The sequence below is a fragment of the Mustelus asterias genome, chromosome 1 (assembly GCF_964213995.1).
Source record: "Mustelus asterias chromosome 1, sMusAst1.hap1.1, whole genome shotgun sequence".
In the NCBI taxonomy this organism is placed as follows: Eukaryota; Metazoa; Chordata; class Chondrichthyes; order Carcharhiniformes; family Triakidae; genus Mustelus; species Mustelus asterias.
Window position 1 is genome coordinate 149,521,295 of NC_135801.1, and position 24,255 is coordinate 149,545,549.

General features: G+C 43.6%; 1 protein-coding gene across 3 annotated transcripts in view; it reads left to right on the forward strand.

Moving 5' to 3' along the window:
• Nucleotides 1-24,255, forward strand: part of rai14 (retinoic acid induced 14) — a 217,372-nt gene that overhangs the window by 96,947 nt on the left and 96,170 nt on the right. For all 3 annotated transcript variants that reach the window (XM_078220432.1, XM_078220442.1, XM_078220421.1), the window contains exon 3: nt 13,678-13,808. In XM_078220432.1, coding sequence (XP_078076558.1) covers nt 13,678-13,808 — 131 coding nt within the window. The remainder of the gene's footprint in view (nt 1-13,677; nt 13,809-24,255) is intronic.

Sequence of the window (24,255 nt, forward strand, 5' to 3'; positions counted from 1 at the left end):
AGTTTTATTAACCTCCACCCTCTAACTTTCTCATACAAAAATCATATGTTATAACATTTATCAACATTTATAATAGGAGAACCCTTTGACTTTTGTTGGTCCTGCTGTAATCGCAGGCATCCTGTCAATAGCTGGATCTCTGCATCTCCCACCTCTTCAATTTTGATTGATCACACCACTTGGTTTGTTTCCCCTGGCTTTTACTATCGATTCTGACAGTCTTGGGTCCTTCTGCTCCTAAATGTCAGCTGTCTCTAGCATCAAAAAACTTTACAAAGATGGGCTTTTATCTCGCCTTTAACTAGCTTAATTAGCCTCAACCGGCTCACGCACCCCTCCCCAACATTGAGAATGGAGGTGGGATATCAACATGCGCAACGTCACCGCCATTGCTTTTGACCTTTGTCCTGACCCAATTTGGTCCATGAAATCTGGCTCAAAGTCTAGGGATGCCAAATCTTACAAATTTCACATGTGGCTTTAGGCATTGAATGTCTTTGTAATGTTTCTGCATTTATTGTTGAGATGAGGTTTAAAGTTTATATTTCACTAGTAAATTGGCCCAATCATTTAGAACTCGCTCTTAAGAATGGAATGTATTGTATTCCATGTCTGCTGTATGTGGGCTTCTGTTCACTCTTGATTTCCCTTCCCTTCTGAATATGCACACCGTCAGTGCACTGCAGTTCCAGTCTGCTGTTTGGTACCTTGCCTAAGTGGTCATGCATTAGCTTAGATACTGAATATTAGCACGTGGCTTTGTATGTGTATGTGTACTGTACATACAGCACAACCAAGCCTTCATATGCACTGTCTATAACTCAACCAAAAGGAATGCCACTGTCCCTCTTAATAGCATATGATAAAAGTTGGTTAAATTTTAAATGTTAAACACAGGAAACTACTAAGCAATATCACTTTGTAGCAACTTCTAAACCTCTGAACTCTGCCAATTTAAAGAACAAGACAAATGTATGGCAAGTTCAATCTGCAAGTTCCTCTCCAAGTCACACACCACCCTGACTTGTAACTATGTCCTTATTCCTTCACTGTTGATGGGTCAAGTTTCTGGAACTTCCTCCCTCACAGCACTCTGGGTGTACCTATACCACAAGGACTGCAGCAATGCAAGAAGATAGTTCCCCTTCACCTTCTCAAGGTTAATTGGAGATGGATAACAAATGCTGGCCTTGCCAGCAACATTCATGTCTTGTTAACAAATAAAAACATGTTCATTGGAACTTCTCCAGCCTATGGAATATGCCCTGTCTTATCAAAGCACATTGGTTTTAAATTCTGCTGTGATCTGTGTGGACACTACCATGTAACTTTATGATGGAACTATGCTATTTTTCTGCTGTGATGCTCCAAATTAATAGCTGCTTTCTTTGTTAGAATTTGATAAAACCATGAATTCCAAACACTTCTAAGGAATAAGATTACTAACCCAAGCCTGCTCTTCGTAAATAGCTATGTGAAGATTGTAATTGGTGTGCTATAGCAGCAAGGGCTAGGTTCAAAACTATTAAAGCTCATTATTATAAAATATGTTTGCTTTAGTATGTTCTGCTTTTCCCCTTTCCCACACCCCCCACTTGTACTGTTCTGCTGCTGCACACTCTGGACATAAGCTAAACTAACGAAGTGACATCCGGATATCAACCAATCTTCATCTATTTAAAAATTTCCCAAAGTCAACATACAAATATGCTATGTTAAGGCAGCCAAGATATTATTGCATAATTTAGGCCTCTATCATATATATTTTTGAAGCAACGCAGTCTATTTCCTGGCTAACTGTGCCAACATGATGTCGTTCTCTCTATCTTGTTTATTTAATATGAATACTTTGTCATTGCAAATTGGTATCTCGCTAACACACAAATGTTAGTGTGTTCCAGAAACCCCCTTGTACTATTGTACAATGGAAATTCTGTATGAGCTAGAGTCACGTCAGCCTCTGGAGGGGAGAAGGGGGCTGATCAATGGAATCCAGTGTGTGTATTTTCGATGGTGATGCTTTGATTTGATGGTACAAAGAAAACTTGGTTTTGAGGAAATTGTGAAGTCGGGTACTTGCGAGCAGACCTATTGGTGACTTGAGGAGCAAAGAACGAAGGAGCAGAGTAGCACAAAACTGCCACAATGAAACGCATGTTTCTGTGTTCATTTCTGCCGGTTGGTGTAAGTACTCGACCAATTTAACTTGAGCTTAATGTTTTTGATCTTTTTTGTTTTAAAAAGAAAGATGTTTCATTCCAAATGCAGCACTCTCAGTTTGTGGCATGGCTGCTTAGATTGCATGTTCTTAGTTTTTATGTGACAAGATCTACAGTCCAGAAATCTGTGCACTTCAGGATTTCTGTGAAAAGGCTGCAAATCTGAAACAAAAAAAATGTATAAAATGTCCAAGTCATTGTCTATCTGAAACAACAAGAAATAATTTTTGGGTCGGACTCTTTTTGGAAATTGCGGACCTTTTACTTATGTTCTAAAATATTTTTCCTCCAAATTATGATAGTATATGGCAGATTGTTCAACCAACTCTAAGACTCTTTTTGTATGTAAAAACTTAGAAAATAGAAGCAGGATTGGCCATTCTACCCTTCGAGCCTGCTCTGGCATTCATGGCTGATCATCAAATTCAATACCTTGATCCTGCCTTCCCCCTATATCCCTTGATCCCTTTAACCGCAGGAGCTATATCTAATTTCTTGAAATCACATAATGTTGTGGCCTCAACTACATTCTGTGGTAGTGAATTCCACACATTCACCACTCTGTGAGTGAAGAAAGTTCTCCTCACCTCAGTTCTAAAAGGTTTACGCCTTATCCTCAAACTATGACCCCTAGTTCTGGACTCCCCCGCCATTTGGAATCTATCCTGTCTAATCCTGTTAGAATTTTAGAAGTTTCTTTGAGATCCCCTCTCACTCTTCTAAATTTCAATGAATATAATCCTAACCGATTTAGTCACTCCTCTTATGACAGCCCTACCATCCCAGGAATCAGCCTGGTAAACTGTTGCTGCACTTCCTCTATAGCAAGAACATCCTTTCTCAGATAAGGACACCAAAACTGCACACAAGGTGTTGCCTCACCAACAACCTATACGATTGCAGTGAAATATCCCTATTTCTTTCCCAAATCCTCTCACTATGAAGGCCAACATACCATTTGTCTTCTTTACTGCCTGTTGTACCTGCGTGCTTACTTTCAGTGCCTGATGCACGAGGACACTTCCTTATTACTGACTTAAGGCTCGCTGGTCATTCATCTTTTATCATGAAGAAATATAGTCTACAATGTTTTTTTCTTAATTTATAAAGATATCCTAAGTTCCTGATGTCACGTTGATAATATGTGTATGGTCGGGGTGGCAAAGAAGTGAAAAATAAAGTGGTTTGGAGACTTGGCTTTTTATCAAGGGGTAAATGTAAATGGCTGATTGCAATAGTTCATTATTCATTTGATCACTGCATGAAAGTTGAAGGAATGGGTATCATGTGTTGGTTAAATTGATTTTATTTGATTTATTGTCACATGTATTAACATATAGTGAAAAGTATTATTTTTTGCTCGCTATACAGACAAAGCATACCATTCATAGAGAAGGAAACGAGAGAGTGCAGAATGTAGTGTTACAGTCATAGCTAGGGTGTCGAGAAAGGTCAACTTAATGTGAGGTAAGTCCATTCAAAAGTTTGATGGCAGCAGGGAAGAAGCTGTTCTTGAGTCGGTTGGTACATGACCTCAGACGTTTGTATCTTTTTCCCGATGGTAGAAGGTGGAAGAGAGAATGTCTGGGGTGCGTGGAGTCCTTAATTATGCTGGCTGTTTTTTCGAGGCGGCAGGAAGTGTAGACAGCGTCAATGGATGGGAGAAAAGCAAATGACAGCAGATGGAGTTATCTGAAACTAAAAGAGAAAATGCTGGAAAATCTCAGCAGGTCTGGCAGCATCTCTAAGGGGAGAAAAGAACTGATGTTTTGAGTCCAGGAGACCCTTGTCAAACCAGATTCTCCATCTCAATGGATGGGAGGCTGGTTTGCGTGACGGATTGGGCTACATTCACGACTTTTTGTAGTTCCTTGCAGTCTTGGGCAGAGCAGGAGCCATACCAAGCTGTGATACAACCAGAAAGAATGCTTTCTATGGTGCATCTGTAAAGGTTGGAGAGAATCGTAGCTGACATGCCAAATTTCCTTAGTCTTCTGAGAAGGTAGAGGCATTGGTGTATAAGAGTATAGTAGGGGGCTGAGAACACAGCCTTGTGGGGCACCAGTGTTGAGGATGATCGTGGAGGAAGTGTTGTTGCCTGTCCTTACTGATTGTGGTCTGTGAGTTAGGAAATTCAGGATCCAGTCGCAGAGAAGGGAGCCGAGGCGCAGGCTACAGCGTTTGGCGATGAGTTCTGCAGGAATTTGATGAGTATATATGACTGCATCAGTGTGATTACAGTAATAGAGATGGAAGTTGAGCAGCACTAACTGTAAAATACTCTGTAGCCATGGAGCAAATAAGCCAAGAAGACAAAATTGTTCTCAATCCTATTTTAAAGTCATGTTGTAGCAGTGTGACCAAAGCCTTGCATCTCTCAACCAACACCTAGGATGGAACTAGATGTTTGTGAGGTGGAGGTGGGGTGCGTTAAATAGTGCGGGATGATGTCAGGCGTACATCCCAACGTTATCGCGCACCCGCATGTTATTTCATGGATTAGACATGTGCCCAGCGTTAATTAGAGGAGGGATCAAGGGGATTAAAACTCCAATCGATCGGAATTTAACTTGGCTCGTGAATTATTAAGCTCATCGCATGGGTAACACAGGCAGGCAGCCCAATCAGAATTAATGTTTTTTAATTAATGTGCCATCTAAAAGATCCCTGCTAGCTACCATGGCTGTATCCACCTGCCACAATGTACAGGCAGCAGTCAAACTAGAATCATGGTATTCCAAAGTGCAGAAGGAGACCATTTGGCCCATCGAGTCTGCACCAACTCTCCAATAGAGAATCTTATCCAGGCCCACCTCCTGCGCTAACCCCATATCCCCATGTATTTACCCCCTAATCTACACAATTTGAGACACCAAGAGGCAATTTATCATAGTCAATCCACCAAACCTGAACATTTTTGAAGTGTGGGAGGAAATTTGAGCATCCAGAGGAAACACACGCAGATACGGGGAGAATGTGCAAACTTCACACAGACAGTCACCCTTCACATGACCCAGGTCCAGTGATCGCTGGAGGCTCCGGATATCAAGGGAAAGAGTCACGAACATCTGGCAGATGATGGGGCCTGTGAAAGTCTCCAATTATGTGGGAGGACACCCATGGCTCTGGAGGCCACAGTGGCACTAAACATTTCTACCTCTGGATCATTCCAGAGTGCTGTGGGACATATATGTGCAGAATCACAGTCAATGTCACAGTGGGTTTCCTTCAGGTGCTCCAGTTTCCTCCCACAGTCCAAAGGATGTGCTGGGTCGGAGGAGAATCAGTGGATGTGGTTTATTTAGACTTTCAGAAGGCTTTCGGCAAGGTCTCTCGGAATGTAAAGTTAAAGCACATGGAATTGCAGGTAATATCTTGAGATGGATAGAAAACTGGTTAGCAGGTAGGAAGCAAAGAGTTGGCATAAATGAGTCTTTTTCTGATTGGTAGTCAGTGACTAGTGGGGTTCCTCAGGGGTCTGTGCTAGGACCCCAACTGTTCACATTATATATTAGTGATCTGCAAGAGGGAACTGAATGTATTATCTCCAAATTTGCAGATGATACAATGTTGTGTGGGAGGATGAGCTGTGAGGAAGATGCAGAGATGCTTCAGTGTAATTTGGACAGGCTGACTATATGGGCATATGCATGACAGATGCAGTATAATGTGGATAAGTGTGAGGTTATCCACTTTGGTAGCAATAATAGGAAGACAGATTATTACTTGAACAGGTGTAAATTGAGAGAGGTGGATACTCAGCGAGACCTTGGTGTCCTCGTGCATCAGTCCCTGAAAGTAAGCACACAGGTACAGCAGGGAGTAAAGAAGGCAAATGGTATGTTGGCCTTCATAGTGAGAGGATTTGAATATGGGGATAGGGATGTTTTACTCCAATTGTTCAGGGCGTTGGTGAGGCCACACCTGGAATATTATGTGCAGTTTTGATATCCTTATCTAAGAAAAGGTACCCTTGCTATAGAGGGAGTACAGCAAAGGTTTATCAGGCTGATTGGTGGGATGGCAGGGCTGTCATATGAGGAAAGACTAGTTGAAGTGAGGAGAAATTTCCTCACCCATAAGGTGGTGAATGTGTGGAATTCACAGCCACAGAAAGTAGCTGAGGCCAAACCGGTGTCTGACCTCAAGAAGAAATTAGATATAGCTCGAGGGACTAAAGGGATCAAGGGATATCGGGGGAAGGAAGATCAGGACATTGATTTTGATGATCATTCATGATCAAAATGAATGATGGAGCAGGCTCGAAATGGCCTACTCCTGTTTCTAGTTTCAATGTTTCTATGAATGGTGGAGCTGTCTCAGTGGGCTGAATGGCCCACTCTGTTCCTATGTTCCTACAAAGAAAAGCAAACTATCTTCCATTCTGTCTGGTATACTCTAAGTGTGGGATGCAATCTAAGCAGGAATAGTATCATAGAATCATGGGCGGCACAGTGGTTAGCACTGCTGCCTCACAGTGCCAGGGACCTGGTTCGATTCCTGGCTTGGGTCACTGTCTGTGTGGAGTTTGTATGTTCTCCCCGTGTCTGTGTGGGTTTCCTCCGGTTTCCTCCTACAATCTGAAAAACATGCTGGTTTGGTGCATTGACCCATAAGAACATAAGAACTAGGAGCAGGAGTAGGCCATCTGGCCCCTCGAGCCTGCCCGCCATTCAATAAGATCATGGCTAATCTTTTCGTGGACTCAGCTCCACTTACCTGCCTGCTCACCATAACCCTTAATTCCTTTACTGTTCAAAAATGTATCAATCCTTGCCTTAAAAACATTCAATGAGGTAGCCTCAACTGCTTCACTGGGCAGGGAATTCCACAGGTTCACAACCCTTTGTGTGAAGACGTTCCTCCTTAATTCAGTCCTAAATCTGCTCCCCCTTATTTTGAGGCCATGCTGCCTAGTTCTAGTTTCACCCGCCAGTGGAAACAACTTCCCTGCTTCTATCCTATCTATTCTCTTCATAATCTTATATGTTTCTATAAGATCTCCCCTCATTCTTCTGAATTCCAATGAGTACAGCCCCAGTCTACTCAGTCTCTTTTCATAAGCTAACCCTCTCAACTCTGGAGTCAACCTAGCGAATCTCCTCTGCACCCCCTCCAGTGCCAGTATATCCTTTCTCAAGTAAGGAGACCAAAGCTGTACACAGTACTCCAGGTGTGCCCTCATACAGCTTATACCTTATACAGCTGCAACATAACCCCACTGTTTTTAAACTCCATCCCTTTAGCAATGAAGGACAAAATTCCATTTGCCTTCTTAATTACCTGCTGCACCTGCAAACCAACTCCTTGAGATTCCTGCACAAGGACACCCAGGTCCCTCTGCACAGCAGCATGCTGCAATTTTTTACCATTTAAATAATAGTCCATTTTGCTGTTATTCCTACCAAAATGGATGACCTCACATTTACCAACATTGTATTCCATTTGTCAGACCCTCGTCCACTCACTCAGACTAGCTATATCCCTTTGCAGACTTTCAGCATCCTCTGCACACTTTGCTCTGACACCCATCTTAGTGTCATCTGCAAATTTTGACACATTACACTTGGTCCCCAATTCCAAATCATCTCTGTAAATCGTAAACAATTGCGGTCCCAACACTGATCCCTGAGGCACACCACTAGTCACTGATCGTCAACCAGAAAAACACGCATTTACCCCTACTCTTTGCTTTCTGTTAGTTAACCAATCCTCTATCCATGCTAATACATTACTCGTAACACCGTGCACCTTTATCTTATGTAGCAGTCTTTGGTGCGGCACCTTGTCAAATGCCTTCTGGAAATCCAGATACACCACCTCCACAGGTTCCCCATTGCCCACTGCACATGTAATGTTCTCAAAGAATTCCACCAAATTAGTCAAACATGACCTTCCCTTCATGAACCCATGCTGCGTCTTACCAATGGGACAATTTATATCCAGATGTCTCGCTATTTCCTCCTTGATGATAGATTCAAGCATTTTCCCTACTACAGAAGTTACGCTAACTGGCCTATAGTTACCTGCCTTTTGTCTACCTCCTTTTTTAAACAGTGGCATCACATTTGCTGTTTTCTAATCTGCGGGAACCACCCCAGAGTCCAGTGAATTTTGGTAAATTACCACTAGTGCATTTGCTATTTCTCCCGCCATCTCTTTTAGTACCCTGAGATGCATTCCATCAGGACCAGAAGACGTGCCTACCTTTAGCCCCATTAACTTGCCCAACACTACCTCTTTCGTGATAATAGTTTCTAGGTCCTCACCTGCTATAGCCTTCCTGTCATCAATTTTTGGCGTGTTATTTGTGTCTTCCACTGTGAAGACCGACACAAAATACCTGTTCAATGCCTCAGCCATTTTCTCATTTCCAGTTATTACATCCCCCTTCTCATCCGCTAAAGGACCAATGTTTACTTTCGCCACTCTTTTTCGTTTTATATATTTGTAGAAACTTTTGCTATCTGTTTTTATATTCTGAGCTAGTTTACTCTCATAATGCATCTTACTTTTCTTCATGGCTTTTTTCATGGCTTTCTGCTGACCTTTAAAGATTTCCCAATCCTCTAGTTTCCCACTAATCTTTGCCATTTTGTATGCGTTTTCTTTCAGTTTGATACCCTCTTTTATTTCCTTAGATATCCATGGCTGATTATCTCTTTTTCGACAGTCCTTCCTTATCACTGATATATACTTTTGCTGAGCACTGTGAAAGATCACTTTGAAAGTCCTCCACTGTTCCTCAATTGTCCCACCATAAAGTTTTTGCTCCCAGTCTACCTTAGCCAACTCCTCCCTCATCCCTTTATAGTCTCCTTTGATTAAGCACAAGACACTGGTATTGGATTTTACCTTCTCACGCTCCATCTCTATTTTAAATTCAGCCACACTGTGATCGCTTCTTCCAACCCGGACAGGCGCCGGAGTGTGGCGACTAGGGGCATTTCACAGTAACTTCATTGCAGTGTTAATGTAAGCCTTACTTGTGATTAATAAATAAACTTTAAACTTTAATCCTACAGTGCAGAAGGAGGCCATTCAGCCCATCGAGTCTGCACCGACCACACCCCACCCAGGCCCTATCCCCATATCCCATGTATTTACCCTAACTAGTCTCCCTGACACTAAGGGGCAATTTAGCATGGCCAATCCACCTAACCTGCACATCTTTGGGAGGAAACCAGAGCACCCGGAGGAAACTCACACAGACATGGGGAGAATGTGCAAACTCCACACAGACAGTGACCGCACCAGGAATCGAACTTGGATCCCTGGTGCTGTGAGGCAGCAGTGCCAACCACTGTGCCACCTTGAGTGCTATTGCGCCACTTGTAAACTTCATGTTGAAATATAATTTCAAATCCCAGGTATTAAAATAACTGGTGTACAAACTTCTGAAACTGTAAGGGTTGAGACTAAAATGTGCTCTTAAAGATTTTTTTCCTCCAGTCACAGTGACCCTTGGACTAAGTGAAGCTCCAGATTATATTGAAAAATATCCAAATGCAGTGCTACGGCTATTAGATTCTATGAATAGCATTTTTAAAAAATCCTTTTCCTGTTCTCCATGTCACTTGGCTGGTCAAAAGCATTCTCTGCTGCAAGTTAGTGATATACTGTTGGATGTACTTTCACTCATGTGAGGATTGGGGCGGCACAGTGGTTAGCACTGCTGCCTTATAGCGCCAGGGACCCAGGTTTGATTCCTGGCTTGGGTCTGTGTGGAGTTGGCACGTTCTTCCCGTGTCTGCGTGGGTTTCTTCCGGTGCTCCCCTTTCCTCCCATGGTCCAGAGATGTGTGGGTTAGGTTGATTGGCCATGCTAAGTTGACCCAGGTTTCAGGGGGATTAGCAGGGTGAATATGTTGGGTTCCGGGGATAGGGTGGGAGTGTTGTCGGTGCAGGCTTGAGTGGCCGGGTGGTCTCCCTCTACTGTAGGGATTCTATGAAGTGTAGCCAAGTTCCTTTGTGCCTAGTGGACTAACGATCCCATGGCACTGTTCAAAGAACAGGGAGTTCTCCCAGTACTTTGACCAACATTCCTCCCTAAAGCTATGCCACTGAAAAAAAAAACCCTCGTAATTCATCATATTTTTGCACTGTTTTATAATGAGGAAACAAAAGCTGCTGATTTGCCTACAAAACACATCCTCCCAGTTCAAAGTAATTTGTTGTCTCTGAAGCTCTCTTGAGACATGAAGTGTAATAATCTATAAATCTGTTTGTTGAAGATGCTAACTTGTGCTACACTGTGATTCAATGGCCACTGACAGCTCTTGGTATGTTGCCCAAGAGGCTGCTTCTGTGATCCTTGGTGTTGAATTGCTGTTTGACTGTATATATAGATGTGACATGCGCTTATTCTCAGCATGGGTTACACAAGAGAACCCCAGGAGTTGGAAGTTTGGTTAACGTTTCTTAAAATCACTGTCAGAGGGAAAAAGATAAACGTCTGTTTGGAAACAAAACTGTGAGAAAGCTTATGCCATGTGAACACAGATTGACGTTTGCATTTGCTGCAAATTTATCATAGTTTTAGTTTTAGTTTTCTTCTCATATCTTGACAGCTGCTGACATACATCCCTGTGCAGTTCAGTGTCTGAGTGATCTGCTGTTCTGGAGGTAGCAGCTAACAGTTGCAAGAATACTCCCTTGACATGAATGTGTGTGTTAATGTTGCCTCCCCTATTTCCACTGCAGAAGAGCTTGGTCGAAATTTCATGCTTCTTCGCAATTATGTGATCGGGTTTGGGAATTCAGCATTGGAGGATAGCGGGCATAAACTTGTGTGCTGTTACTTGCTGATGCTTTTACACTGATGTTTTTAATATGCTGCCCAACCTATCCCCACCCTGCTCACGGCTATCACCAAGTTCCTCCACCCCATTTGGAGGCAGTTAATCAGGATAGAACATGATTCCATGGATGCCAGCAGCTGTGGAGTTCTTAACCAGCTACAATTTTTAAAAAATCATTTACAGGATATGGATGTCACTGGTTAGGTCAACATTGATTGCCCATCCATAGTTTCCCTTTAGAAAGTGGTGGTGAGCTGCTTTTCTGTGCCTGATTTGTGTGAACCTGAATATCAGAAGCTAAATCTAATCCCATCCTTCTTGTATTTAATGATCACTTGATAATGGGAGCGGAAATCCAGAAATTTTTCCTCACCATTCTAGCCCAGAATGCTGAAGGCTAATTAAAAAGGGGCAAAGTAAATTTGTCATCATATGAAGCATCACCAGACAACTTTGATATTTGAATTTGGTTCACTGCTCGTTCCCGCATGATTGCAAGTCATGAAACATTAAATTAGTATCAAATTATTCAAAGCTTTATTTTATGGTTTGTTAAATTATTTAAAGGCCTAAATTTGAGCCATTGACCAGAAACTGAACTGGACCAGTCGTGGCTACAAGAGCAGGTCAAGGGGTGGGAATTCTGCAGAGATTAACTTGCCTCCTGATTTCCCCTAAGCCTATCCACCAGTCACAAGGCACAAGTCAGTAGTGTGATGGAATACGCTGCACTTGCCTGGATGAATACAGTTCCAACAACACTCAAAGCTCAACACCATCCAGGAGAAAGCAGCCCACTTGATTGCCACCTGAGACTCACCATTTTCTTCATCCACCACCAATGCACAGTGGCAGCAGTGTGCGCAATGGTACACTGACCCCAAGGCTCCTTCGATCGCACCTTCCAAATCCATAACCTCCACCACCTAGAAGGACAAGTGCAGCAGATATATGGGAACACCACCACCTGCAAGTTCCCCTCCAAGCCACTTACCATCCTGACTTGGAGCTATATTACCATTCCTTCACTGCTGCTGGGTCAAAATCCTGGCACTCTTCCCTAACAGCTCTATGGGTGTTCCTACAACACATCAACTGCAGCGGTTCGAGAAGACATCTACTCGAGGGCAATTAGGGGTGGACAATAAAAATGCTGGCCTAGACAGCGATGCCCAAATCCTGTGGAAAAAATTTTAAAAAGTTTTTAGTAATACTGTAAATTCCCTGCTCAGAAAGAGGCCATTTGGCCCATGGAATCCATGTAGGCTCTCCATGGAGCAATCCAGTCTGTCCCACTCTTCACTCCATTCCCATTGCCCTGCAAGTTTATTTCCTTCAGGTGCCAATCCAGTTTCCTTCTGAAATCATGAACCATTTCTGCTTCCAACACCCTTGTGGGCAGTGAGTTCCAACTCATTCCCACTTGCTGTGTAAAAATGTTCCTCCTCTCATTCCCTCTGCAGCCTTTGTCCAAAATCTTAAATCTGTGTTAACTAGTCCTTGTCCCATCAGTTAATGAGAAGAGCTTTTCCTCCTCTACCTTTGATAAACCTGTCATAATCATGTAGACCTCAATCAAATCTTCCCTCAATCTCCTTTTCTCCAGGGAGAACAAACTCAAAATTTCCAACGCAACCTTATAATTAACCCCCCCCTCCATCCCCTGAATCATTCTGGTGAACCTCTTCTCATGGACGTTTACAACCTTCCTGAAGTTAGATGATCGCATTTGGATGGAATATTCTGTCTAGTTAGGACCAAACCAGTGCTTTATGCAGCAAGTTTTAAGTGAATTAAGAGAAAATGATGTGTAGGTGAAATGAAAACAAAAAATGTTAGAAGCACATAGATCTGGCAACATCTGTGGGGAATAGAAAGCTACACTGATGTCTCGAGTGGACCCATTGTTATTTCTAGTGAAGAACCCTGCACAAGATGTTCACCTACCTGTCCTTTCCAGGTGCTGACCAACCTATAACTTATTCTAAATGGGCAACATTTACAACTGTGATGGCATTTTTAATACCTCCATTAAGTCACATGTGGTTCACTCCCAGGTGCAGAATCTATGAATGTGTCACACAATTCAGTCATATTCGAGAATTATTTTGTAGTTGTGGGTATTGGATAATGCAAAATATAGGCTATAAAATCTGAAGAAAAGTCATAGTCTGACATTTGCAATACATTTTCCTGTTACGACTGTCCAGACAGAGTTCCTTTTCTTTAATCAGGTTTTATATCTTTGAAGCAACCTCGCGCAGAGATGCATAACGCTGCTCCCAAAGGATCAGTTCAGGCAGTGAGCCAGTCAATAGAGGCTGGTGTCAGCAGTTTTTTGCTCGAATTCGTGGTGCAGCATATGCAAACTGATGGATCTCTGACTAGTCCAGTTAAACGTTGTTATGGAGAATGCCTTGCAAGATCTGAAATTCCTCTTTTGTCTAGACATGTGTGTCAACTGTAAGGTCTTTTCATTCAGCTACCTTTTCAAATTTTTTGAAGCCCGGGAGGCAGCATCTAATATCTTTCACGGAAGAGATTCTGATTCTGTGTTGATGTTGCTGTTTAATGCATTGCTTGTGTTTGAGCTGTTAAGCCCCACAAAATAAGAACCTATAACTCCGCACTCATTCTGTTTTTCTTTGTGCATTGCAGGCACATGAGTGGAGCAAAAATGATGACCGACTGCTGCAAGCTGTGGAGCATGGTGACACCGAGAAGGTGGCAGCCCTCTTGGGCAAAAAAGGGATCAGTCCCACCAAGCTGGATAACGAGGGCAAGTCTGCGTAAGTGAACCATAGACTCGCCCCTACTTTAAAAAAAAAGACTGCTTACGGAAAATAATTTTTAAATCGTTATCTAGTTTGTTTGGGATGAATTCCTTTTTAAATTGTTCTGTGATTTGATTACAATAGCTTATAGTTATTGTATTATTTCTGCAGTACTGGATCTGAGTACAACTTCTGATGATTTGTTCTGCCTTGAATGTTGGAGACCCAAAAGGCAGGAGCTATTATGTTGATGGTGGGAAATGCTGTTTAAAATAAATAAATTGTTTTTTGGTTAGGACCGAATATTTGCTGTATAGAATAAACATGATGCTTCTATTGTTTCCAGTCTCAAAATTCCATTGAAAATTACCTTTGGTACAGGACTTGGAGAGAAAAAAAAAAATGCCTGCATCAGTGACGCATCCTGTATTACAAATCGTGACAATCAGTCGTTGAAATTAATTATTTTACCCAAACTTGCTTTTGACTGACATTTTAATATGAAGTGTTTGGAAATTAATCTGAATTGTCAGTCATGTTGCAAAAATTGTACAATTCTGCAGAATTGCAGTGAAGATTCTCTGAGTGTACTCTTACAAGATAGGTCATCAATCTGTATCAGTCTTCATATATGTTGAGATTATCACAAGAACCTTTGCATTTTGAATCCATTTTGCGTGGTTAATAGATTCCTAAACAAACTGAATAAATGAGCAGCTTTGGATAAGGGGCAGATGTCTTTCATCACTCCTTTTAAAAGGACTCCACCTTTTTGCCTGGCACTGTGTGACCTCAATTCATGCGGGTATAAATCAAGTGGAGGCAATATTTGATACTTGTTATTGACTTCACACAAAAATACTTTTTCTGAGGGTAATCATAGTTTGGGTTTCTTGAAAGTTCTTGCATACAGTACTTTAGGCTGCAGCCTCATCAGTCACATTGCTTTGAATTTGAAGGGTTGTGAAGTTTAGCCCAGAGTAGCTAAACAAAATAGTTTCTTTTGGATTGTAAAGCCCTTTTGAATTGGCACCTCACATTCCTGCAGTTCAGAGTCAGAGGAAATGTAGTCACCTTTAGAGAGCAAAAAAGGCCTATTCTTAATGGGAATTGGAGACATTAGAATTAGCCTGAGCATTCCAGGGCCATATATATATGTGTTCCTTTTGTAGCTCGGTGCCATATTTTGCTTTGAAATGTCCCTGTGAAGTGCGTCGGAACTTTCATTATGTTAAAGATATCAAATATATATATATTATATATAATAAATATATATATATATATTATTATATATATATATTTGATATCTTTAACATAATGAAAGTTCCGACGCACTTCACAGGGACATTTCAAAGCAAAATATGGCACCGAGCTACAAAAGGAACTATCGGGTCAGTTGACCAAAAGCTTGGTCAAAGAGATATGTTTTTAAGGAGAATACTGAGCAAGAGAGGTGTAGGGAGGGAATTCCAGAGCTTGGAGCCGAGGCAGTTGAGGCTTTGCTAAAGCAGTTAGAAGTGAGGATGCACAAGAGGCCTGAATTAGAGGAGCACAGATATTTTGGAGGGTTTTGGGCTTTAAGGAGATTACGGAAATGGAGGGAGGGGGGCAGCGCAGCGGGCTGGGAGAATCCCAGCCAAGATGTTGTTTAACTAGCACCCAAAAAGGTCAGCAGGCACGGGGCTGATAGCACGGTGGCATAGTGGTTAGCCTTACAGGGACCCAGGTTCAATTCTGGCCTTGGGTCACTGGGTGGAGTTTGTACTTTCCCTTCATGTCTGTGTGGGTTTCCTCCCACAGTCCAGAGATGTGCGGGCTAGGTGAATTGGCCATGCTAAATTGCCCCTTGGTGTCCAAAGAGCGGATTGACCATGTTAAATGCCTGGGGTTACGGGGATAGGGCTAGGGGAAGGGTGGGGGGAGGTATACCTGGGTAAGATGCTCTTTCAGTGAGTCACTGCAGGGTTAATGGGCCGGATGACCCCCCTTCTGCACTGTTGGGATTCTATAGTAACAAGACCTGCTATGAATTAAGTCATGGGCAGTAGAATTTTGGATGATGTGGAGTTAACAGAGGGTGTAATGTGGGAAACCAGCCAAGAGTCCATTGGAATAGTCAAATCTAGAGATAACAAAGACATGAATGAGAGTTTTGACAGCAGATGAACGGGGCAAAGTGGAAAAATGTTACAGAGGTGGAAAAAGGCCATCTTAAGAGATGGTGCGAATATAAAGTCGGAAGTTCATCTCAGGATCAAGTGGAGCAATAATATAAATACTTGGTGACATAAACTGCCATGTCTTGTTCCATTTGCGAGAACATAATGACATGTCAAATCTGCCAATATTGTGTAATTTAAGATACCAGTTCATTTTTACAAAAACTCATTAACTTGTGAAGGGTTAACTAATTAGTTAACTTTATAATGGTGGAAATGCATTCTTGACCTTGTCTCAGTGACATTTTCGGTTTCCAGAATCTTAGGGCCCTATTTTACCATTTTGATTCTAAGTGCTGGGCGGACTTGAAATTGGGACTGTTCCAGATCCGACTTTTAGACCCGTTCTCAGGCACCCCCATACGCACTCTGCCTGAAAAAATATCAACGAGTCCAATTCACTCTGCACATGCCTGTGGGCGAGGGTTAACGCACCCGAAACTCTGCAGCTCCAATCGGCACCTCCAACTGCGCATGCGTAGAAAAAGAAATGATAGAATGCTGCTCCCCTGCCACAATATGTTTAAATCACGGATAGATGGATTCCTGATCGGTAAGGGAATTAGGGATTATAGGGATCAGGCGGGTAAGTGGAACTGATCCACTTCAGGTCAGCCACGATCTTATTGAATGGCGGGGCAGGCTCGAGGGGCTAGATGGCCTCGTCCTGCTCCTATTTCTTATGTTCTTATGTTCTTATCCCTCCCTGGCTGGATAATGTGTCTCCCTGGTCCCCACAGACAATGGCCCACCCCAACAACATTACTGACCCTCTTCTCCCTCCACCCACCAGTCATCCAGACCGATCGCGGCCCCCCTCTCCCCCACCGATCACAGGCGTAGTGACAGCGGAAAGTACCTTTGTATACCGATTACTGTGGAGTTGCAAGTTTGGTCGATTGCTCAGTTTAGAGAATATTACCAAGTTGGATAAATCTTTGCTGTGGGCTTGCACCTATGGCAAATTTGAATGATGCCATTAAATTGAATTTCTATTCTACAGATATGGGCAAAATTTGGGTTCAGTAACCTGAAAGGAAAATAGTCTCATGTTCCAGATTTCTTCTCCTTTTCCACTTGTTTTAATTTTCACCAACACTGAGGGACATCAGTTGGGTTATTGTATAAAAATGAAAAGCTGTGGTTATTAAGGAAATATGCAAGCAGGGCAGGGCAGTTTGTTCATGTAAGTTGTACTTCAGTACCTGCTAATCCCATAAATTGAAAAGAAAATAATGCCTTGGTTCTAAATTCACAATTTTTGTTGAGTTTATTAGCAAAATTGCTTCTATTCCTACATTGACCTTTGAGGCAGAGAGATGAGGTGTGTTCATCACTTGTGTCCGTGATCTCCGACTTCAGTACTAAGGTTAATGCTGATCAGCAAAAAATATTAAGAAGTGCAAAGTCAGCATACGCTTGTAATAGCATTTCATTTCTGTGGGTGGAATTTTCTGTTTTTTCTTTGAAGTGCAGGACCAGGCAAGGAAAGTGGTGTGCAGCTCGCTGGCTGCACAACTGGATTTTATCGCCATGTTGTGCAGCACTTTGAAGAAAATAAACCCTGGAAGTGTGTCCTACGTCGTCAGGCTGGTGGGAACCTCATTACATCAATAGCGGGGGAATGGAGACATTGGCATAGAGATCGCTCCGACGACAAGCTCAGTTTTGGCCTCTTGCAGGATTTTGAGCCCGTGGCACAGTGGTTAGCACTGCTGCCTCACATCGCCAGGGACCCAAGTTCAATTCTTGGCTTGAGTCACTGCCTGAGTGGAGTCTGCACGTTCTCCCCTTGTCTGCATAGGTTTCCTCTGGGTACTCAGGTTTCCTCCCACAGTCTGAAAGAAAAGCTGATTATGTGCGTTGGGCATATTAATTCTCCCTTAGTGTACCTGAACAGGCGCTGGAGTGTGGCAACTTGGGGATTTTCACAGTAACTTAACTGCAGTGTTACTGTAAGCCTGTTTGTGATGCAATTAAACTTGGAAAAAAATCGTGGCTGATTTTTCTTGAGGATGGGGACTCAGTGGTGAGCGCTCTCATATTGTTCTGCATCATTTCCGATTACTGCAACATTCCATGGATTAACTTAGAGAGTATAACATGCTCCATCTTGGTGACCTCATCTAAAAACACACACAGTCAGGTTCCCCATATACACTGACCACACACAGCTCCATCTCACCATCATCTTGATGTGCACACCCCCCCACCCCCCGCCCCGTACTGAAAGAACAGAAATTTACTCCAACAAAATATTGGGACGGCCAAAGTTATCCTCTTCAGTCTACGCCGCAAACACCACTTCCTATACACCAAATCCATTGCTTTTCCTGTTAACTGGCTTGAGGCGGAAGTAAACCATTCACAACCTCTGTATCATATTCGACCCTTCCAGCTATATAACTGCTTCATCACCAGCAACGTCAACTTCCAGCTCCTTAACATCACCCAACGTTGTTCCAGTCTCAACACATCTGCTGAAGTACCCATCCATACCCTTGTTATCACTGGATTTGACTATCCCAATGCTCTCTCGGCTCACGCTCCATCTTCCAACTTGAGCTCATTGAAAAATATGCTATCACTACCCTGACTTGCAGAAGTCCCTGTCTGTTAAGCCTCAGTTTTAAAATTGTCATCCTTGTTTCAAATCATTCAGTGGATTTGCCCCCACCTATATAGGAACTTCCCAAACTCCCCTCTTCTTGTGCATCCCTAATTTTAGTAACGCCACTCCAGCTTTCAGCTATCTTGGCCCTAAACCAAGGCTTCCCAAACTGTGGGACTCTGTGAGGTTTTGGGGTTGCAAGCTCCGAGGCAACAATGGCTGCCATGGAGCTTGGCTTTATTTCTGACAGTGGCGAGGCCCCTTTAAATTGTCGAGTATTTTTGTTGTTGATGGGAAAGGCCTGATGGACTGCTTTGAAGCCTGATTTCTGCTTCTGCAAAAAAAAAAGCCTGTGACTAGGTAGGTGTCGCATTTTTGGGAGCAGCCTTGCCTTTGCATCAACTCCCCACTCCTGCTCAACTCCTGTTTTACCACCTGCGCGGTCAAGAACTAAACCCTCCAACCCCTCTTTTCTCCCCACCTTCCCTCAGATTTTCCATCTAGGGTCAAATGAAATCTAAGGCATAAATGGAGCCAAATCAGGAAGAATGTTTACAAAATGGTGTCCTAAACTCTGAAACCTTTTTGCCTCTCTACCACCCTCTCCTCCTTTCGGATATTTCTTCAATCCTACACCTTTGTCATAATTTTTGGGCCATGAAGTGTCTTGGGATACTTTGCTGTGGTAAAGGGGCAATATAAATGCCGGCAGTAGTTATGATATTATCTGTTGACTTAAAAGCTAAATTAATACTTCCAGATAATTTTATTGCTGAAGAAGAGAGACATCAGGAATTTTCTGAATTGATGGAGGCGTTGCATGGAGAAAACAAACTGAGCAGGTCAACTCTGGTCAAGGCATTGTCTGGAGAATGAACCATGGAATTACTGTTTCCTAAGTTTTCGTTTAGTTGGAACAGGCGCAATATGGGGGGAATTTTACCATTTTGAGTCTAAGTGCCGGATCTGGGCGTCAAATAGATCCGCACCTGGAATCCTCTTTGCAGCGCGCCCATACGCGTTTTACTGGCTCCGGCCCGATCCGCGCTGTGGGTGGGGCTTACCGCTGGCGGACCGATCGGAGCTCTGAAATGCGCATGCGCAGTTCGAAAAAATCTGACAGCGCGCCCGGGCGCGAAAGAAAAGCAGAAAGCGGAGAGAGCGGCTCTCTGACATTCACCCTCTGGTTGGCCGAGGGGGGGGGGGTGACGTCTCATCCTTTGGGGGTGGGGGGGCGGTGGTGTGACGTCTCATCCTCGGGGGGGTGGTGGGGGTGGGGGGGGGGGGGGGGGTGAGACCGATCATCCCCAGGGCGGGAGGAGGTGGGGTGGAGAGGGGGCGTGACGTCTCATCCTCTGGGGAGGGATGGAAGGGGAGGAGGGGAGGGAGAGTGACGTCTCATCCTCTGGGGGAGTGGAGAAGGGGTGTGACGTCTCATCCTCTGGGGGAGTGGAGAAGGGGTGTGACGTCTCATACTCTGGGGGAGTGGAGAAGGGGTGTGACGTCTCATCCTCTGGGGGAGTGGAGAAGGGGTGTGACGTCTCATCCTCTGGGGGAGTGGAGAAGGGGTGTGACGTCTCATACTCTGGGGGGAGGGGGGGGGCGTTCCGCTGCCTGTCAGCAGCCGATCCCTCCTGGCACCATCACTACCAGCCACAGATTACTCTTCCCTGCAGGTGCGAGAGAGCGGGAGAGATGGCTGTAGCTGGTAGTGTACCAGTGATGGTGCCAGGAGGGATCGGAGGCTGCAGCTGCGACTTCGGACGTTTATTCTGCAGGTGGGTAACAGCGCGGACGCGGATCGGGCCAGAAGCCGGTAAAGTGGGATTTGGCGGTAGAGTTGGGCGTGCGGTTCATTGAGTCGATTTAAATGCATGCAAATGCATTTAAATCATCGGGCCGCCCGATTCAGGCGCGTGCTGGACCCGCACCCGAATCAGGTGTCGGTAAAGGCACGATCTGCTCGGATTCGGGTGCAGATCGCGGTATAGGCCCGATGCCCAACTTTACCGCGATTTGGCACGAAGTTTTGGTAAAATCAGGCCCACTGTGTACATGTTCTTTCCATCTGCAAAAAACAGAGCCCTGTGTGTGAATATAGGTGGCATTCTTTTCAACAACACTCAAGTTCAGTACTGACAAATGTTATGTTTTAATGATCAGATAATCTGATATTAAATATTGGTTATGGGACAAATATTGGCTTTAATCTGCTGTTCTTAAGAATAATATCATGCGATCTTGTATGTCTAGCTGTGAGACAAATGGGGCTTGTGCTTAACATTTCATTCGAAACACAACACCTCTGTCCTTTGGTTCTGGAATTCAATATTGCGAATGTGGCAAATAGCACACTTTAGAAGACTGAATAAAAAAGAATAGACTGAAGTTAACAGTCGTGACATAGGCCTGTGCTTTGGCAGAACACTGCAGCTGCTTCTCAGTGTGATTAAAAACTAATCCGGTACCTGCCTGGTCAGTGTCATGGTTGCCCAAGCCTGCAGGGTGAATGTCCTGCCTCTGTGAGCTGCCAACAATCCGTACAGACCAGCAGCTCCACTGGGAGTGGTGATCACTGTCCAAAATGCAGTAGGCCTCAGGATGACAAACGGCCATGGAGCATTGGAACCTAGTTAAGTGGGGAAGGCTCACTGAAGGAAGTCAGGCAGGCCCCGGCGACCAGTGGAGGAGAGTTAGGGTAAAAGATGGAGATGCAGGGCTTTGTGTTGGTGTGTTCCTGACTTCTGACAGGGACCCTCCATTATGGAATGTATGCCCGAGAGGTGGGGACCTCCCCCACCCCAGGATAGAGACAGGTTCGCCAGGGTATAACTGGTAGCTTGCCCATATAGATTGGCCCCCACCCACCCCCTCTGCTGCTGGTAGAATGGCAGGCAGAGGACCTTAATTAGCCCTAATTGGCTATTTAAGGCATTTGATTGGCCTCTGGTTGGGAAGACAGTCCTCAACCCTTCCACTCTGGCCGTAATTGGGAAGAACTGGGAAAATGGCAGACTCTCCACCCCATAACTTCCTGGCCCATTTTATAGCTTCCCCCATCGTGTTCCTCTGAGCAGTTTGCTGTTTTAAATTGATCTTATAAGCTATCTAGTTCTAACCAACTACACCAGAAGTTTTGCTTTTGTGTTTTCACTTAAGAACAGACTCTGTTTTTAAGCAGTGTGTAATGTGATGGACTATGTCACTGTGGCTGTTCTTCCTGAACTCTACTGGGTGAGTTAAGTATAATTCTTAAAGGACTGAAAGTTAGGCTGTGAAGTTATGGATCATTAAAATGTTTATTTTGTGTTAAACTTTTCACCTTTAGACTCTGTATTTGTAGAAATTATTAATAAGAAATTTGTAAGTCACGTGGATGAATCCAGGGCCGGATGAGTGCATCCCAGGCTGCTGTGGGAGGTGAGACAGGAAATTGCAGGGGCTCCAATGCAAGTTTTTAATTCCTCTCTGGCCACAGGGGAAGTGCCAGAGGACTGGAGGATGGCTAATGTGGTTGCACTTTTCAAGAAAGGGGTGGAGATGAGCCAGGGAATTTTCAGACCAGTGAGTCTCACATCAGTGGTCGGGAAACCATTGGAGAAAATTCTGAAGGAGAGAATTAATCTCCACTTGGAAAGACATGGGTTGATTAGGAATAGTCGGCGTGGGTTTGTCAGAGGGAGGTCTTGCCGAACAAATTTGATAGAATTTTTTGAAAAAGTGATCGAGTGTGTGGATGAGGGAAGTTCATCTGGTATAGTTTATATGGATTTTAGCAAAGCTTTTGATAAGGCCCCACAAGGGAGACTGATTGAAAAGGTTGAAGCACATGGAACTCAGGGAAACTTAGCGAGATACATCCAAAATTGGCTTAGTAATAGGACGCATAGGGTAGTGGTAGAAGGCTGTTCGAGTGACTGGAGGCTAGTCTCCAGTAGTGTAGCACAAGGATCAGTATTGGGACCCTTATTGTTTGTTGTATACATAAATTATAGAGATGAGAATGTGTGGGTAATGATAAGTAAATTTGCAGACGACACCAGTTTTGGTGGAGTAATTAATAGTGGAGAAGGAGGTTATAGATGACAGGAAGATTGTTTTGTATTCCTTTATGGGACATGGCGGGGTGGGCGAGATGGGGGGGTGGCAGTGGTGCGGGTGGGAGAAGAAGGTTTACAGAGGAGATTCACCAGGATGTTGCCTGGGATGGAGCATTTGAGCAAAAAAGAGAGACTGGATAGGCTTTGATTGTTTTCTTTAGAGCAGAGGTGGCTAAGGGGGGAACATGATTGAGGTGTATAAGATTATGAGGGGTATGGACAGGGTGAGGAACCAGCTGTTTCCCCTGGTTGAATTGTCAATCATGAGGGGGCATAGTTTTTGGGTGAGGACAGGAGACTCAGAGGGGAGTTGGGAAATATTTTTTTCACTCGGAGGATTGTGGGACTCTGGAATGCACTGCCTGGGAAGGTAGTGGAGGCCGGAAACCTCACAATTTGTAAAAAAAAAGCAATTTGGATGAGTGCTTGAAATATCATAACATTCAAGGATATGGGGCGAGTGCTGGAAAATGGGATTAGCATGACTTTAGTGGTAGTTATTGTCAGTGTAGACTTGATGGGCTGAGGGCCTTTTCTGCACTGTACGACTCTGACTTTATGAATGTGTCATCTAAATGTCTGCCCTTGCTTTCATTGTACAGTATGATTTATTATCCAAATATTTGCCTTAAGCTGAGTAAATTGTGGTTGCCTAATGTACATTCCTTGTGTACCAGCATTACTTTACTTCCATCTTCATTGTAATATCACATTGATTATAGGAATGCACATTTCCATGCGTTGTAAGTTATGACTATTAATTTACATAGCCATTCAATATACTTACCAAGTACATTGCTCATCACAAAAGCTGCAATTGGTTCTTCGGCATCATAGGAAGAGCAAGATTTTGGGTTGAGGGAAAGGAGATTTGTATCTCATGTTTTCTTCACTGATTTAGTTACATTATAGAAAATCTTTTCAACATTTTTGTTATATTTTCATCCAATATGCCATCGCTTTATTTGCTCCCCTCTGTTGCTGTGTTGCTTTTATTGAAACATTTAAGCCATTCGTGTACTGAAAATTAAAATTTTCAGAAATATAGTCCGAATCTTACCACCGTTCACACCGGCAGATTTTCCCAACCTGCCGCAGTGAACGGTGATTTGGCCGGCAACCAATTTCTCAGCAGGAGCGTGGCGTGAACGGCAGGTAAGATCACGCCCGCAATGTTTTTAAAAACACACTTTGTGAAAACTACTGCATAAATACATTTTACTGTGATAAAAATGTGATACAAATACATATTGTTGTTCCCATGAGGTAACAACTAGATGTGGAAATTTAGGTTCTTTTTGACAGTGCATTCCAGAGTCCCACCATCCTCCAAGTGAAAAAGATATTTCCCAATTCACCTCTGAATCTCCTGCTCTCACCCAAAGACCATGTCCCCTCGTGATTGACAATTCAACCAGGGGGAACAGCTGGTTCCTCACCCTGTCGATACCCCTCATAATCTTATACATCTCAATCATGTTTCCCCCGCCCCCCCCCAATGGTTGAAAGTTCATTGTAACAGCCAATCCGAA